Source organism: Branchiostoma lanceolatum, chromosome 15 (genome assembly GCF_035083965.1).
Source record: "Branchiostoma lanceolatum isolate klBraLanc5 chromosome 15, klBraLanc5.hap2, whole genome shotgun sequence".
Taxonomy (NCBI): domain Eukaryota; kingdom Metazoa; phylum Chordata; class Leptocardii; order Amphioxiformes; family Branchiostomatidae; genus Branchiostoma; species Branchiostoma lanceolatum.
The window spans coordinates 1,108,515-1,125,210 of NC_089736.1; the positions used below are offsets into that span (position 1 = coordinate 1,108,515).

The 16,696-nt window shown below is 40.0% G+C and overlaps 1 protein-coding gene across 1 annotated transcript in view; it reads right to left on the reverse strand.

Annotated features, from left to right (window-relative positions):
- Window positions 1-16,696, reverse strand: part of LOC136420717 (kalirin-like) — a 60,198-nt gene that overhangs the window by 23,848 nt on the left and 19,654 nt on the right. Inside the window, exons 13-20 of the mRNA XM_066407806.1 lie at window positions 16,549-16,663; window positions 15,860-16,019; window positions 15,436-15,517; window positions 14,387-14,509; window positions 13,791-13,919; window positions 12,853-12,915; window positions 12,322-12,509; window positions 11,468-11,633 (exon numbers count right to left, since the gene is read on the reverse strand). Of these exons, the coding sequence (XP_066263903.1) occupies window positions 11,468-11,633; window positions 12,322-12,509; window positions 12,853-12,915; window positions 13,791-13,919; window positions 14,387-14,509; window positions 15,436-15,517; window positions 15,860-16,019; window positions 16,549-16,663 (1,026 nt within the window). The remainder of the gene's footprint in view (window positions 1-11,467; window positions 11,634-12,321; window positions 12,510-12,852; window positions 12,916-13,790; window positions 13,920-14,386; window positions 14,510-15,435; window positions 15,518-15,859; window positions 16,020-16,548; window positions 16,664-16,696) is intronic.

Below are 16,696 nucleotides of genomic sequence, written 5' to 3' on the forward strand. Positions count from 1 at the left end.
AGCAATGAGTCAAGATGAAAAAAGAAGCTGGGAGGAAAACTTGAATGCTATACTGGTACATGTGGTATATCCACTCCCTGAAACTGTGTGTACCATTAGATAAAGACTTTTTCCTCAGACTCTGTTTTCATGCTGATCTTCCAGGTCAGCCAGCTGCCTTCATTATCTTTTTAAATCCGAGAACAAACAAATGGCATTGGTGTGGCCTACGCTCTACTACAGGGAAGCATCACCGCTAAGCTCAGGACGCACTGCTAACCCAAATTGAGTAACAAGGAAGCGAAACACGGCTTAACTCCGCTTGATTCTTAAATGTCAAAAGGAAACCAAGCACCCTGAGAAGGAGGGGGGAGGAATTTCCTTAAGTAACGACGACGGAAGGCGGATAACGACGTCTGTCAGTGGAATAAGATAAGAACAGGGAGAGAGGAGATAGTACTCACGCGCAGCACAGCCACCACGATCTTTCCTTTCCCCGACTGCACCACGATCGTACTGATGGTCGTCGACGCTCCGTTATTTGCGCCGTCCCCGTTAACCTGCCCGTTTACGCTGGTTTCCATGGCGATGACGATTTTTTTCTAGTATTTTCACGATGGTGGCGTTATTGTTGAGAAGACATGAGGAGACTGAGCCACACACACAGACAGCACACCCATGCAAGCAAGCCGGACTGAGGGATGGTATCAAACACACACCCCGCTCTGTATACAGTGTGACATAGGCAGCTATATATGGGCACGGGGCTGATACATGGGGAAAACAAGGAACTTATCAACAGGGAAGGGGGGGGGGGAGAGGGATTGGTGTTTCTATCTTATTCATTTCAAAACCTGGATGTTCGCTGTGTTTTAGATGGAAGGAGACAGAAGAGAAAATGAGCATTTCAAATTCTGATTGACATGTGACAATCAATCAATGCCCAATTACAAATACTGTATGAAGTACATATAGATCTACACTGATGAAAGGAAAGGAGGTAAAAGAAAAGAAAGAATAAAAGAGCACCAGAAAGGAGGAAAGGGATTGAAGAAGATACATGTAGCCCGAGGACCAGGTTTTTGCCTTGTCAGTTTTATGGAGTGAATACAGTCATATCTAAATTTTCCTCCCTGCCCTCTGCTCTTATGATGTCCATTTTCTTTGTTTTTATCCTAAAATGTCTGAGAACTAGTGATAAATTGGTGCGGCCTAAAATAGAAATTGAAAAAAGGTTTAAAAAAAAAAACAAGAGAAACAGTTGATGACAATCAAACATAGAACTTGAAAAGGGAGTGATTTATCACTGAAGTAGGCTCACCAAGGGAGAAGGACAAGGTCACCTTAGGTCAAGGTCAAAGTGGGGTAGAGATGATCAAGTGATTGTAAGATGATGCCCAGATCACATCTTGTTACGGAAGAGTTTATTTTGAGGAGAGGTCTCTACTGTTAACCAGTCCTAATAGTTTTTCTTTTATCTGTATTCAAGAAGAAATGTGGTGATTATTCAATAATGACCTGTAGATTATCAGCCCTCAATGCTCTACTGTCTTTGTGTCATTTAATGCAGAAGTTATGTGGCTTTTGTGTTAATGACTGGTGATTATTTGACTTCATAATCACCAGATAATCATGCCATAAACACCCACAAAGGAAGCTGATAACGACAAGTTCATTATGGCAGGAAGACGCAACTGAGATTTTAACCCTGGTTTTTATGGAGCTTTTATGTTAATGACTGGTGACTATTTGAGTCAATAAACACCAGTTAATCATGCCATAAACACCCACAAAGGAAGCTGATAATGACAAGTTCATTATGGCTGGAACACATGACTGAGATTTTAATCCTGGTTGTTATGGACCTTTTGTGTTAATAACTGGTGACTATTTTCACAGTTAATCACTAGTTAATCATGCCATAAACACCCACAACAAAGGAAGCTGATAACGACAAGTTCATTATGGCAGGAAGACGCAACTGAGATTTTAACCCTGGTTTTTATGGAGCTTTTATGTTAATGACTGGTGACTATTTGAGTCAATAAACACCAGTTAATCATGCCATAAACACCCACAAAGGAAGCTGATAATGACAAGTTCATTATGGCTGGAACACATGACTGAGATCTTAATCCTGGTTGTTATGGACCTTTTGTGTTAATAACTGGTGACTATTTCCACAGTTAATCACTAGTTAATCATGTCATAAACACCCACAAAGGAAGCTGATAATGACAAGTTCATTATGGGAGGAATAAACGACCACCCCTCACCCTGGGACTGACAGGCTTTAATGCTTAACAGGGGGTCAGAGTGGAAGCCTTAAATCACTGGTTAGGACTCAGGAGCAGATGTCTGGAAGACACAGTCTCGCAACGTTGGGTGTGTTCTCAAAACGAAATCAAATTGGTAGCATTTTGGGGGCCCTAAATTAGCGTCCATGAGCCAAATTTTTGGCAATTTCTCAAAATTAAGTCACTTTGTTAATAATGATGAGTTCTCAAAACGAAGTCAATTTGGTAACAGTCTGGGAGCCCTTATCAAACTTTTGGTAAGTTCTCAAAATGAAGTCACTTTGATATGATGGTGACTGGCTTTTAGACATATTGAAAGATGCGATCTTCAAAAGTTGGGAGTTAACAAGAAACAAAGTCCATTTGGTGACATTCTGACAGGCCTTCTTAGCAGAAAGGGTAGTTTCACAACTGGGTCATGTACATAAATGTATGTTCTCCCGAAAATGAAGTCTTTTTAATTGGCAGTACTCCAAAGGGATCGATTCACAGTTATGAACCCAAGTTGTGCCTTTGAAAGTCCAAAAGTTTGGTACATGTACTTGCCTTTGGCAGTAGTGTTATCAGGAAAGTCATGATCTCCAAAACCAGTACTAATTGCTGCTGGGAGCCCACTTGGTACTCATGAGATTCTTCTATAACCGGTTTAAGATGGTGGCATTCTCAAAAACTTCTAAGGCCTCCACTTTAAATTTGTCTATGAATGTGCTTGCAGTGCAATTCCGGGATCTGTTTGGATATCTGTCTGTCTGACTTAAATTGGCTATCAGATATCTTCAACTTCAGTTGAAGATAAATTCGCATAGGTTTTATTTCACAGTTTGAAGGAAAAGGAGGTTTTTGCCAATTTTTGAACTCACAGTTCAAAGAATTTTGTAGTACGGTAGTGATATATTGGAATACATATTTGCTGTGTCTTGAATTTGTGGTAAGAGGTAGCTACAAAAACATCAGCGAAAATAAAACCACAAACCAAATGTTACATAAAGTCGTTTTATCTGCATTGCCATTGAAAACTGGGGAAAACTTGCCAGTGGGAGAATCCTGACAGACCTTGTATAAGGTATAACAAATGATGTCCCCACAAGGTTAGCAGTTTCTGGAATGTCCACATTTGCGCGGTGAAGGTGAGGTTGAAGTGGTGGTATGTGTGGTTCAGTGATCGGCAACCATGCTTTTGGACCTGGGGTGTGGATTTGAACCCTTTTGTTTTTGTTCGTCCGATAGGCATTTTCACCCTCATTTTCGTTAGTGTAATGAACAGTGTTTGTCGTTATTAAGCAGCATAACTCGAAGCTTTTGATGGATTGCTATGAAATTTGGTGCAAGTTTAGATCTTGACCTACCAAAGAAATGATTGAATTTTAGGCCCCCTGGTGGATTTATTTGGCACAGCAGCAGAACTTCAAGTTTTGTATCTCGTTTCCATATGTCTACCTGTTGACAACATAAAAGCCTCTTGAAATTCATGATTCCCATTTCTCACATTGGCTTTTGTAAGTAAAAACAGCACATTGGCCTCTCACAAGACTTTGCAAACGATCCAACCCAGGCAGGCAAAAGACAGCATCGGATTCTTAAACAAAGATCTTAACCCGTGAAGTCACAGTCTTAAGATTCTGTCAGGCGTGAAAAGACAGAGTTAACCTGGCGCACCTTGCTGACACCTGTTGAGCTGAGGTGGTATCAGGAAGGCACCGGATGGTGTGGTATCCATTATCGCTATGCTTTCTCAATTGGTAGCAGCCAAACAGTTGAGCTCCTGGTTCCAATTAGTTGGTAACTGGAAGACCCAGGTTCCAATCCTAGGAAGGGCATCATGGTTGGAGCTGTGTTCATTTTTCGGAAGGGACATAAGATGGGTGTCCTGAGATCAAAGAGGTGCCTAAGCTCATGAAAAGGCACTACAACAGTCTCATTTAATTCTCAGATGGTACCTACTGGCTGTACTTTGGGCTCTGTTGGTGCAGAGGCCATACCAATTCATTTTCTTTGGATCTCAGACATCTTTTAAAGTGACAATTAAGCAACTGAAGTTGGCAACAGAGGGCTGGGAGGAATAATCTTGAATATGACAGTCACTGTATTCACTCTCTGAAGCTGTGTGGCATCAATTATCTCAGCATCCTGTTTAGTTTGGGCTTCTGCAGCCTGGAAATTATTTTTCTCGGCCACTCTGATCCATTTCCTTGGTTCCCAAACATTTTCAAGGGAAAATCAGTACGTTGTCAAGATGAAAAAAAAAATTGTGGATGACAGCATAATAAAAAGGACAGAAAGGTGGTGATGTTTTTGTTGGCATTATAGAAAAAACAGTGTTGCAGGTGACAGTAAGAATTAATTTCACAGCTGAGGGACAATTTCCTAGATTATCAGAACTTCAGGGCCATTATAACAATCACTTCACACATGCACAAACAAACATGTACACACACACACTGCCACATGGTCAACCTGAAAATACAGTGTCAACACATGCACATGCAGAGTCTATCACACAGAAAATCTGAATCCCCACAACAAATGCTGCCACTTTCTCCAAAGAATAGCAGTTTTTTCATTAGTTTTATAGAAGAGCAAATTGACAGCACAAGAAGTCATTATACTATGACTCCATTTCATTATCATTCTCCACACATGCACACATGCAGTGTGACTTATACCAACACATTTTCACCAGTTCAAAAACAGTCTCACCATGCAACTTTGCAAGAAGGAAGTAAAGACCAGCAAACAGAAGACTTACCTGAAAACTCAGTGTCTTAGAAAGTACACAGAACTCCAAACCAAGACACGAACATGTCTCAATGTGTCTTAAACCCTTCGGAACAACACCTCTTACTTAAAAACAATCATGCCTCCTTTGTTTCCGCAAGAAAATATTTTCTAAATCAGCAGTCGATCCCTACAAACAAGCGCGGTAAACAAACGGGGGCGATCGTCACAGCACTATCACAACACGCACACCGGGCAAACCCTGTAAAGCACACAGAGCATTTGAAGAGAGTCTCCCACTCACAACACTCATGAGGGTCTGCATGCTCTTTTTTGTAATCGTAATTTTGATTTCCCGTTATTCGTAGGGAAAGCTGCCTTGTTTACTAAAAGTAATTCGTAGCCAGGCGACCAAATTTTGCATAATTAACTTTTATGATTTTGATTTTAGTGTTATTTGAAGGGGGTTCTTCTGAAATCTGCGTAATGTGTTATCGGGAACCCCCCTGCAGACCCTCTCAACAAGTTTTGTGTACATCCAGGGACTCTCTCACTCCACCCCTGGAGATTCACAATTCAAACCATGTGCAGAGCTCCAAGGGACCTGTGATAAACAGACTGGCAAAAGCACACCCAGTGGAAAACCTGTCAGTGTTTTGGGGGCAGGTTTTGGTTGAAGTGTTTTATCACTTGGAGTGTTTGTCTTGTGATGGCCCAGTTTTTGGTTTCCGTGTTGATGTTTTCATGACCCCAGCTAAAGTCATTTCTATCTCACCTTTTCTGGAGAGCAGGAAGAAGATGATAATTGTCTGCCTCAAGAGACAGCACAGGCCATCTCTACTATTTATCAAAGACACCTGTCCTTATCCTGGTTACCCTATCCCTGCTGTTTTATGCTTTCCCCACTTGAAAAAGTCATTTCTACTAGCTAGGGCCTGCAAGGACATTATACATGTATGTAGTCCTTGGGTAGTTTGAGTTGCATATACACATGCAAAAACAAACTTCATTGAAAATATGAAGAAATTCTCTATAAACCATTTTCTCTATAAAAGTTAAAACTTCTGGCTCATATGCAGCTACAAGTATTCTGTCTTTGTTATCAAAGTTCTCCTGGGTGACAATGAAATAAGAAAAGTTCAGGCAGAACAATAGCATGACCTCAAACGACCTTCAACTGTCCTTGTACAGGGGGAGATTCATTTCACAAAGGGGGGAGTTGTCTTTATCATCATAGCTATCCGATTTTGCAATAAACCTGGAAAGAAAAGTTCAGAAAACTTAGTCCTTGATAAAAAATTGTCTACTTCTGCGTAACTTTTTTGACAGCTGTCTTTTCCATTCTGTTTCATACATTTATTCATCACCATCATACATGTAGGACTGCAACCACTTTTATTATCAGCCTGATGTGAACCAGTAAACTACATGTAACTTGTAGAGGCCATATTTACTCTCTCAACCCTTTCTGATGGCCTTGTACACACCTTTTGATGTAGGGTTTGGTAATGTCACATCTGGGCGATAATGAGAGCCCATCTGTTTGTACTGGGGTGCTTCCCTCCCCCTGACCAAGTATGGACATGGCCCAAAGCACACTGCTATCTGGGGAACGGGACAGACCACTGTTGGTTTAGAGGGGAGGCTGGGTGTTGAAGGGGGTGGTGCATGTTTGACAGTGGGGAGGGTGGGATTGTGTTGGGAAAATAGCAACTTTGAAACATATTATTGTTCGTAACTTTTTTAAGATGAAGAAAAACATATCCTTGAGTGAGGTTTACCCATTCCTTAACATTTTCTTGTAGGCAAAATACTTTCTAGCAGATTGTCCATAAACAGCAATGAAAACTCTTGCAAGCCAAAAAATTTTATGTTACAAAAATTATTCCCTTTATAAACTGTTCTCCAATTCAAAGAATTGATTCACTGGGGAAAGTTTACTGTAATTCTTGTTTCTTTCACCAAAACTTTATGTTCACTGTTTTCACTGTCACCTCTGTATCATGAACTTATCATCACTGCGAAAAACCTGTTGTGAAGTTAAAGTTCGGTGAAAATATTGATTTTCCTTACACCGTGAAATTTTGCTACTGTGAAGATAAAGCGAATTACAGTATTTGTTATTATGTAATAGACCAACTCAGATTAACTTTTATTCTTGGTTTTCTCTCTATATCATTACCGTGACCTTTAGGTGTTAAGTGTTCATTCATTCATACATTCCCTGTATACAAATTGTAAGGATGATGATGAATGTAGGTCCATGACCTTTAGGTGTTAAGTGTGCCCTAGTTTCACACCTGCTGTACCTGAGGACAGGTGTGCTGCCTCACCTGTGCCACAATATTTACCTGTGCATGCCGCAGCGTGTTGACACTTTCGGTCCTTGCTCCCAAACATGTTTGCTCAGTCACAACCCGCTCCCCCTGATCAGCAATGCACTCACCCAGAACTAATACAAACATATTGGAGTTGGGACTGGCCCATTCTTTGATCGAAGGGGTGTCAGAAATATGTTGTACAGATTAATATATTTTCCACTAATTTTTTTTTGTCCGGACAGAAATGCTTTGTCAAACTTTTTTCTTACCGTAAAGTTTGTTCCTAAATTTAAACTGTATGCAATGTATTGATTCTCTATAGATATTCAATCAATTTCTGTCCAATCCTACTTTTGTAGCTTTCAGCATACCATGACAGCAGTGTTCTACTTATAACAAAAGAAACAGGAACTGATTGAGTTTAATACTTTTCCAACTTTTTGTTCCAGAAAAGTCTGAAACCTTTTCCTCCTTGCTTTAACTAAGAGTTGCCTGAGGAAGCTGCAGTGTATTAAGATATGTTAATCCAAGTGTTTTGGTTCTTTAGGTGCTGGAGGACTAGAGGAGTAGGTAGAAGTCATGAGGATTAGTGAGGCTCTATTCTGGGCTAAGGGAATTTTGACTAATAACAAACAGACTACTCGCTGCTTCAGGGCTGTCTCAAGCTTTAGATTTTCCATCCCACTCATGTTGCTAATTTTTACAGGTTTGCGTAGCAAAACCTTTGTTGGATCCGTTGGCATGTGTGGTGGCCGGCATCTTGATTTTGTGACGTCGCAGGGTAGCCATACCATTTCTTAGGGAGGGGTGTTTTTGTGGGTCGCTAGCGTTCTCTATACTATTATCTTTAACAAATTGCACAAACTGTCACACATTCAACTCAAATAAAAATTCAACACCAATTCATATTTATAAAAAGACCCCGTAATCGCTAAACTAACATAGCAAACCTGAAGTATATGTAGCACAAATACTTAACTTTAGTTTTTGTTATCAAATCTGTCATTTTCAGCTTATGAAAAGACATTTTCATCATTTTCATGTCAAGAAGTTCAGATTTTTTGAACGGACGGGGTGATTTTTTCCCGACCCAACAAGCAAATTTCCGTCCTGGGACAGAAGGATAGGTCCTGGAGACAGCCCGGTACTGCCTCTTCTGCTGAGTCAGCCTTCTAGATAAAGTTTACTCTGTCCTTTGGGGCAACCATAGGATTTCTTTAAGAGAAGGCTACACAAATTTATTATCTGACAAAGGTAAAAATCTAGCAAAAGAACAATATGGGAGAAAACCTCCGTCTACCTTCCGGTGCAAGGCGAACACACAACCCCCCTTGGGCCATTGCACAAGTCATTTTTCAGAAAAAGGAGAGGGAAAAGTTTGTACAAATGTAGCTGGAAGGGGGAAAAGGGATTTTATCATAAGGAAACAGAAGGCAAATGCTTCAATGCAGGCATTCGTTATAATTTTGATTTTTCCCACTTAAAACAGACAAGACATACACAGAAAATAAACAAACAGAAACAAGCTTCAAATCAGACAAAAGAAAACTTTATTTCCACAAAGATGAAGCACAACAAATTTCATACGTTACAGTTTGATTTTTTTCTCTTTAATTTAAAAATGCAACAAAGCAACAAAAAAGGCAACAAAATAAAATAAAGCAAACAAATCAGCCCCAACTGAACCATAAGTACCCCAAAATCCAGAAAAACGATCGAAATCAAAGATAACAATTTTTTTGTCTTGTCCCAAAAAGTTTTGTGGGAACTTTTTTGACTTGGAATTTTCAGCAATATAAAAGCCTGTATCAAACATTAGCCAGGATGGATCTAAGCGAGGAATGATCAGTTTAGTTAAGGATTTCAGGGCAATGGGGAACAGTGGGATATATAGAGATCAGATTCAAAGCAACAGATTCAATATAAAAACTGTAAGGCCATACTAAATCATTTCCATGGTTCTCATTTGAAACAATCTTAAGGTAAAAATCATGCAAAAGGCCAAAATGAAACCAGAGGTCTGGGAGGAAAACTTGAATCTGACTTACCGATTAATTCTCCTGTTTTCATTTTTTCCAGTTTAACATTTTATCAAACTTGAGAACCAATAAATTCATTTGGTATGGCCTAGACAAATAACACTACTATAGCCTTCATTACACAGCAGCTATGGCTTGTACACGACATACAGTCTGATATTTACACAAACAAATGATTTCTACTAACGCAACAAAATCATTCAAGTTTGGCAATCATGTAGAGTTATAGTGTCATGATCGTTAATTTTTGTAAGCACAATAAAGCAGCAAGCAGATATAAGTTATAAATTCGGATTAAGAAAATGCTGAAGATTCCTTTAAGAGTTCTTAGGAAGCATTTACCAGTGCGACCTTTTGTACATGTATGCACGATACAACATTATCAACTAGCAACAAATACACATACATGTAGCTTACTAAGATAATGTCCCTCAAAAACATCTTGAAGGTATGTCTTGCAATGGGAAACTTCTACATTGTCAAGAGCGTCTAGCAGCATTTTGAAAACTCTGTATTGGCAATGTTTGTTATAGCAGCCTACAGTACAAATCTCAGTTTAAAGTACCCTCAAACTAATTTATTAGAAACGATCTTTCATTCCTCCATGACCAAAGCATAAGTCATAAATTTGGCACAAAAAGACACTGAGCAAATCACAAAATGCCTATGGATAAATTAATCAGAAACTGGAAGCACTTAATAATCCCACATGATCACCTTTGCAGGACTTGTTATTCTGCAAAAGTCTGATAAAAACCAACTGGAACTGAGCAAGTCCTCCCCTAACTAAACTGACACATAGTAAGTGTATCTTAGTCATGCTCTACAAAATAAAAACCACCACAAAACGTCGCGAACCATTGTTAAAAAAACGGGTGGGTGAAAAATGACACATCTTTAAAAGAACGTACTGTCTCTGGCAAGATCAACTCTGCTACTTCCAACACAGAATCCATGCAAATATAGCCAAAAACATTTTGGAGTAGTACATAAAATTTGGCAAGTAAAGAAGTCAGATGACTGAGTTGGGGCATATCTACCCGTCATGAGACTAAATTTGGCACATTCTTCCGACCTGTTTACCCCTTAATGAGGCGACTCTAAGGCAAGATTCTTCAAGACTCCTGGCTGCGAACCAAGACAAACACTTGTGTCTGTCTTCAACTTTCTAAGACATGCAGTTACACATATTGGCTGCCAATGGTTGCAGACTTAGATGGGGGAAAACCTTGAGATGTCTTGTGCCAAGGTGAATTCTACCTGACATGATATTATTTCATCTATGGTCTATGTGTATGTACATGTGTATGTAGTGCTGAGAAAAGTCTGATGCTAACTCCAACTTTAATATATTAGCAAGCAAAGCGTGACAGATTCTTGTCAGTCTACCATTAGGCAAACAAGAAGTTATTGTCAGCATAGCTTAACTAAGTCTAGTAATAAATAGCAGTCAACAACTTACTTAAAGAAATTAACATCTAACAGAGGTAGCCAGCTGAGGGTAGGAACCAGTCATCATCAGTAGTTGATAACCGTACTCCTAACCAATCCTACATAAGTCTTAAAGACTAGACATAACGAAAAACAATGGCCACTAAAAAATCATTGTCATTTAATCATCATCGTCATCAACCACGAGTTATGAACAGGCTAAAAACTCTTATCCCCATCTTGTCCTAGTTGAAAATGATAACTTGTTAACGACTTGTTGTTATTCAGGTAACGTTACATCATTTCTCTATTAACCAGATTAATCTATAGGGAAGCAATCAAAGTAACAAACTGTAACTTGAACAAGGCAAAATTATTGTCTTAATAAGATATGCAAGATATCGTAACAGTTACTCAACCAACTGTTTATAATCTATCAAGTTGCTTGAGTATCTGTCATCTTGTCATAATCATTATCATTGCCAGCAATAATTATCACCACCTATAATTATCACATCTTTGCTGATAATTATCACATCTTTATTGATGATTATCAAATCTTTTCTGATAATTATCACATCTCTGCGGATAATTATCAAATCTTTGCTGATAATTATCAAATCTTTGCTGATAATTATCGCATCTTTGCTGATAATTATCACCTTCTGGTGTCCTGGAAGCTCACCTGTTTCATCTCCCTGTGCAGCTGGCGGATCTTGAGCGGCGCCTCGAGTCTCTTGCGGTGCTCTTTCCAGACGTCTTCCACCTCCTTCTTCCGCACGTCGAGCTGCTTCTGCTTCTTCTGCACAAGGTCAATGGCTTCCCGCGTGTCCTCTGCAACCTTGTGTTGACTGGTATACAACAAACAACAACAGTAAACAACAATACACCTCATCTATTTCCGCTGTATCAAAGCCATGACTTCTCACATGTCTTCCACAACCTTGTGTTGACTGGCAAATAATAATAAACAACAGACTAAGTGAATAATAACAATATATGCCATCTTCGTTATTCTTTTTTTAAAGAGTAAGTTATATTCCAATTGTATACATGAATGTATGAGGATGAGAGCTCGTCTCTAATGGTAGAAAACACATTGATACAAAGGGCCTGAAAGAAAATCTACTAACAGTAACCGTATTCATTTATTTTTGCAGGACTTGAATTCTTCGTCGGAGGAGAAAGGAGGTTTTATGGTGTCTTAAGTTAAACAGTTCCGTAGTACTATTCATTGATTGATTGTAGTACTATCAGGATTTGGGGGGTCATAACTTCACAGTGGAGAGGTCACCACGGAAACTGTGAAGATAAAACTAAAGATTTACTGTGTAAACAAAGAAACAACGCACAACCTTCATCAACAACTTGAAAACGGATGCTGGGCTCAGCAACATCACCACAACAGAAATTTGCTAACTGACAGAAGAAAAGTGGAGAAGAAGAACCCATTGTTCTCCGTGTTGACATTGCTAGATATCCCTTCAAGATTAAAGATTCAAGACAAGGTAACAAAACAGAAAACAATAATCAACCAACCTAGTCTGGTCCATGATGGGCATGGCGAGCCGCACCATGAGAGAGTTCCCCATCCTCATCGTCTCCTCGTACTCGTCCTCCGTCTCCTCCCTCCTCCGCACCATCATCCTCGCAGCGCTCTCCTGCAGCGAGTCCGCCGCCGCGCCAAGCTGCATGCTGTGGATCAGGTTACGCATGTCCAGCAGCAGCTGACGGGACAAAAACAGTACAGGTATAAAACAGGTAACATGGCAGCTGTGGATCATGTTACGCATAAGAAATATAATTGCAATTTTCATAGTATACAATTAAGATTTTTTGTATCAAACCTGGTTCTCCAGTTCATCCCTGAGGAAAGACAGTAGATGATTGACTGACTGTTTCAAAATTTCATCCAGTTGCTTGAGAAACTATTTTTGGCGTATCTTATTACCTGGATGTCTAACCTATACTATTGACACCACAAAATAGATTTATACAAGTTGTTCACAAGATTTAACATTCTAAGAAAAATCAACAGGATGAGATAGAAAACATATTGAGGAGACTTACTGTGTCTGCTTTCTTGTGGAAGTCATGAGTGATGAACAGTCTTGAGGCTCGCTCGTCCAAGCACTGCAAGAAACCGTGAAAAAACAAATATCTATAACAAGTTCTTAAAAAAATATTGCATTTAGAAACATACAAACGGATACAAAACATGTATAACTTCCCATACAGAAATGAAAACATATCAACACTGTGTCTTCATGGTGTGATTTTTTGGCTTCTTTTTTCAGAGACAATGGTGCAACAGCTCTCCCTATTGTCCAGAGTTGGTACTGCAGGCAAAATGTCCTAGGGATGTTAATGCTTTCATTCCATTCACAGCAACTCCCTACTACAGAGTAGCACCTTTCATTCCATACACATCAGATAACAAAAATTCCTCCCATTTCTGTTACTAAAAATGTGTTATTCCTACCACAAAGATGAGAATTTAACACCAGAAAAAGACTCAGGAAACCACAGATTTGTCTGCTCCCCATACCTTAGAGAACTTGTTCAATGCCTTCTCGATTTTGACACTTAGGTACGGGTCCAAAATAAAGAAACATCGACTTAAACTCACACATAATTCCTACAACAAAGATTTAACTTAAGCACAGGAAAATGAGGAAACCAGAGATTTATCTGTTCCCCGTACCTTGGAGAACTTGTTCCAGGCCTTCTCCAGCTTGACTGCCTTGAGGTAGTTGGGTTTATTGGCAGTTGTAGTGAAACAAACTTTGTTGTGCAAAGTAGTTTAAATGTATCTAGAGCTACATGTATACACAATGACAACAGAGATTTATCTGCTCCCCATACCTTAGAGAACTTGTTCCAAGCCTTCTCCAGCTTGACGGCCTTGAGGTGGTTGGGCTGGCAGTTGTAGTGGCACAAACTTTGTTGTTTAAAGTAGTTTGAATGTATCTAGAGGTACATGTATACACAATGACAGAGATGTGTACCTTGGAGAACTTGTTCCATGCCTTCTCCAGCTTGACCGCCTTGAGGTGGTTGGGCTGGCAGTTGTAGTGGCAGGAGCGGCGCAGCACCAGGGCAGCCTGCAGCAGCTGCTTACCATAGTCATACGTGCTCTGTGGGTAAAAAAATCATTAGTTACTTATTGTTCAGTAAAATGGACGAGACCTGCTGAGGACAAATTGTTGTCCAGCTCTAGTAGAGTATTTCACAGGCACCATCATAAAGATTCATAAATAAAAATAAATAAACAGGGCTTGAAATTCTTTTCAGCTCCATGAAATGGAGGTTTTGTAGTCACTTGGTGTTTGTGTGTTTGTGAAGGTGGGTTGTGTCCACAGGAAGAGGAAAAGGGTGATACAAAATGGGAGAAAATGAGAGTGTTCGCAGTGTTTTCTAAGTCATGGTCGAAACAAGGTGGTATGTGGGCGGAAGACAGAACAAGCATTTTTCTGGTGGTTTTAAGTTCGTGGTGAAGAGGTTACTGCAAAAACACTAAACCATTGTGAACTCAAGTGCATTTACAGTATTTTGAGTCTCACTTCATGATAGATAAAGATATAAATATGACTATATTCTATACCTTAGCAGTGGACTGGAACTTGTCATGTTCCTCCTTGAGTCTCCCGGCTTCGCCTGCTGACTTCCCCACGTCAGTGTGTGTCCTCACCATCACTACACACAGCTCCTCTATCCACTGGATAGCCTGGGTTTTAGGGGATAAACATAAACATCATCATCATCATTACCATCACCATCAACATAATCATCATCACCCCACATGGCTCCTCTGTCCACTGGATAGCCTGGGTTTTAGGGGATAAGATTAAACTTCTGTTCAGGATATGAATTTGCTGATATTGGCATATCATCATCATCGTGAAAATCATCATCATCACCATCACAACACACAGCTCCTCTATCCACTGGATAGCCTGGACAGGTGAAACAACATCATCAAAACAACATCATCATCATCGTGAAAATCGTCATCATCATCATCACCATCACAACACACAGCTCCTCTATCCACTGGATAGCCTTGACAGGTGAAACAACATCATCAAAACATCATCATCATCATCGTGAAAATCATCATTATCATCATCACCATCATCATCATCACCATCATCATCATCACCATTAGCATCATCACCATCACCATCACCATCACACCACACAGCTCCTCTATCCACTGGATAGCCTGGGTTGGCATAAACATCAATTTGATATATCTATAACTTTTGAGAGGGTTATGAATCTACTTGTATAGCCTGGATACCAGCCGTTTTAGCTTTAGAACGTTTCAACCATCGCATGCTGGGTGTGGCCTCTTCTGATTGGATGACCCCATAACACTATAATGGTTCAAGCACTCACGTTTGGCCAATCAGCACGTCCATTGAGTTTCTGAACAATATTCAAATTCAGATGGAAAAAAGCAAGGTCCAGTTGTTTTGACAGGGAGAGACAGAGAGAGTGTACTAAAGCTAAAACGGCTGGCATCCAGGCGAGATAATCTATACATGGGAAACAGGCTACCACTGATGGCTTATAGCATGCAGTGTTATCAACCCCCCAATTCTGTACAATCTACTAAGGTTCAGGTGTAGCAGGCAAAACTGTCCCCACCTGATCAGCGTCCCTCTCACAGGTGCGCAGCTGCAAAATCTGCTGCAGCCGAAGTTTCCGCACATCGCCTAGCTCATCACACCTGAAGGGCAAGAAAGAAAATCAAACCTTCTTTCATTCATGGTTGCTTTGCTGCTATAACGTATAATAGTTGCTTTTTGCAATTAGCATTCAGTAGTTGTATACAGTAGTTGCTCATAGACAACACTTTAAAATTTGATTCTTCCTGCTATAAGAATTCACTACTGTTGTATTAAAACCATGTCATCTGATATGGGTTCTTCACAGAGACTGATAAAGTAAGAAGACTTGAGTTTGTCACATTGTCAGCTAATACGAAGGAAGTAAACTTCTTGAGAGAAGATGTCTAGCCTGAGTTCTTTCAAGACTGTGTAGTTTTTCTTAAGACGTCTGAATGTCTTACCTGAGTTTTCTTCTCTCGAGATCCTCCAGTTTGTTCTTCGTGTGTTGGAAGTCTCGCGTGTGGTCTGGAGTAACGTCTTTCCCGAAGGCGTCTTTCACCAGACCGCTAAGGAGGTCCATAAGCACCTGTCCTTCCTTCATCGCTTCCTTAAACTCTCTCTCTGGGAAACAGGAAATTTCCGTAGAATCTTATTATCAGAAAAAGTTTCCTGCATTTGACATGAAGCATTCTATATCCAATAGATGTGAACTCAAGTCTATATTCAGAAAACATAACAAGCAAAAACAACGATTTCTTGCAGGATTGAATTGGACAGGAAAATAGGCAACTTCCATTCTATACTGCATGGGAGTAAAATCCAGACCATCAGTAAAGGGACTTTTGTGCAACTGCATAGCATTCAGCAATACTGAAGTCACAAGTTAGGACTTAGAGTCCCAATCCACCCTTAAATCAGTGTGGCATCAAATACAATACTTATGAAAAGCAAAGAGAAGAGAAGAGAACATGATGTGTATCCTCGGTTTCGAAACCAACAACAGACAGAACTACATGTAGAGCATTAGCCTGTAAAGTACTAATATAGACTTTTTTGATGGAAAGAGCAGTAAGTTATTGCCTCAAACACAACACCAGCCCTGTAACAAGCAGGAAGGGAAGAGAAAGTTATGTGTATCCTCGGTACTTACCCACGTTCTCCCCAAACTCCTGTATCCTGCCGATGGCTCTCTCCGCAGCCTGTACATCTTCAGGTATCGTGTCACTCAGAACCTGTTCTAGCAGGCTGTCTAAGGCACGGGACAACTGGAGAGATAGAAAAAGTATAGGTCTGGAATG